Source organism: Centruroides vittatus, unplaced genomic scaffold, assembly GCF_030686945.1.
Source record: "Centruroides vittatus isolate TY-2023 unplaced genomic scaffold, ASM3068694v2 contig_955, whole genome shotgun sequence".
NCBI lineage: Eukaryota > Metazoa > Arthropoda > Arachnida > Scorpiones > Buthidae > Centruroides > Centruroides vittatus.
Genome location: NW_027122634.1, coordinates 437798 through 439575, shown reverse-complemented (window position 1 = coordinate 439575; position 1778 = coordinate 437798). Strand labels below are relative to the sequence as shown.

At 28.3% G+C, this 1778-nt stretch overlaps 1 protein-coding gene across 1 annotated transcript in view; it reads right to left on the bottom strand.

Moving 5' to 3' along the window:
- Nucleotides 1–94: 94 nt before the first annotated feature.
- The window catches only part of eys (eyes shut), a 55210-nt gene continuing 53526 nt past the window's right edge, over nt 95–1778 (bottom strand). The window contains exons 24-25 of the mRNA XM_067282391.1: nt 520–620; nt 95–407 (exon numbers count right to left, since the gene is read on the bottom strand). Of these exons, the coding sequence (XP_067138492.1) occupies nt 235–407; nt 520–620 (274 nt within the window). The 3' untranslated portion in view covers nt 95–234. The remainder of the gene's footprint in view (nt 408–519; nt 621–1778) is intronic.

Below are 1778 nucleotides of genomic sequence, written 5' to 3'. Positions count from 1 at the left end.
CGTTTGTTTAATTATATTAATTTATAGAATTTTTCATTGCAAATAATAGGCAATATTAAATGAAAAAACAAAACTTTTATTAAACAATATTTTTGTCACACTTTATTTCCATAATTCATATAAAATACAATACAATAATAGCCACTTTCTAAAAACTGAAATAAAATTTAACAAATCAACAATAATCTCACTATTTTTTGTATGCAGTTTCTTGTTTACATAATTTATTTTCTTTTAAACAAATTTGGCAGTGTCACAATTGTTAATATTTCTTGAACCATTTGCTTCAGTTATATTGCTATAATTTACATAATATGGTAATAATATATTGCTAATGCATCCATTAAAAGGTATACTAAAATGATTTCGGGTTTCATCGTCAATCTTAACAGATCTTGGAAATCCACCTATTTAAATACTTAGATTATTTTTACGAATCACAACTACATTTGATTATTTATTTAAAATATTTTCATTGTGGTAAATATATTCACTTATTTAAACTTAACAAGAACTTACCAAAATAATAATGGCCATTTGTATTTAATTCATAATAACTTCCTATAACTTTACTATTGTATTGCTTATTATCTATTTTCAACATTAACTCTTGTTTTAATCTAGAAAAAATATATACATACATATTTATTATTTTATTTATAATAGTACAATATATAAATAATACTGAAAAAAATTTTCATATTGCAAATTTAATTATATATTATTACAAATTGTAACATTTCAATGTTATGGACTAAGTGATTAATATGAGCATTTTGAATAATGACAAACAAAATTGGGCACTGTAATAAATTTCATGTTTTTTTAATGAAAATTTATCACATTAACTGAATACTATAAATACTAACTCATCTGGTTGTGCAAAGTGGTGGTAATACAGGTATATCTTGGCTTATGTTGTTTCAAGTTAAGTTGTTCTTGATTATACATCATTTGTCAAAAAAAGTACAGGTACTCTTCACTTTATGACCTATCTGCTTAATGACCACTTACACTTACGACCAATTGAGTTTTGACCTGCAATTCGGGGAATCCCCTTTCTCAGCTTGAGTGTCAATCAGTGGTGAATGGTGACATGCGCACTAAGCGTACTATAATTGTCTTATACAGTGGCACAGTGAGGGAGGTGCAAGGGGATCTATCATGCACCAGGTGCCACCCAAATGGTCTCCAAGACAAACTATGTTTTTCTGGAGGGGGGATGCCAATAAAGTGTTGTGCCCCGGGTGCCAGTTATGTTCACTATGCCACTGGTCTTATAGTACTATAATAGGCTAATAGTGTACTATAATAGTCTTTTTATGAATAAATTTGAAGTTTGTTGCATAATTTGTATAACTTTACAACGATCCTATATTCCCGGTGCAAGCTCCTCGCTTATCGACCAATTCGCTTAACAACATAGTCGTCAGAATGGAACTCAGTCGTAAAGTGAGGAGTACCTGTATATGGAAAAATAAAAATCAAGTTTAAGTCATTTTATTCAACTTTACCTCTGTCCATCACAAATATTGAAGTCATAATATCACTAGAAAAGCATTAAAAGCACATAAAATCATGTTACTGTACAATATATAAGAATAAAAGTATATAAAATCATATTAAAATACTCAGAATCAGAATCGAAATATCAGAATCAACTGTTGATGCTGACAATCCACAGCCATCTACGTCCGCGATGTAAATAAACAAATTGAATGTAAATATTGGTAAATTTAACATAAATTAGTTTTTTCCACTATCGCAAAATAATTTTA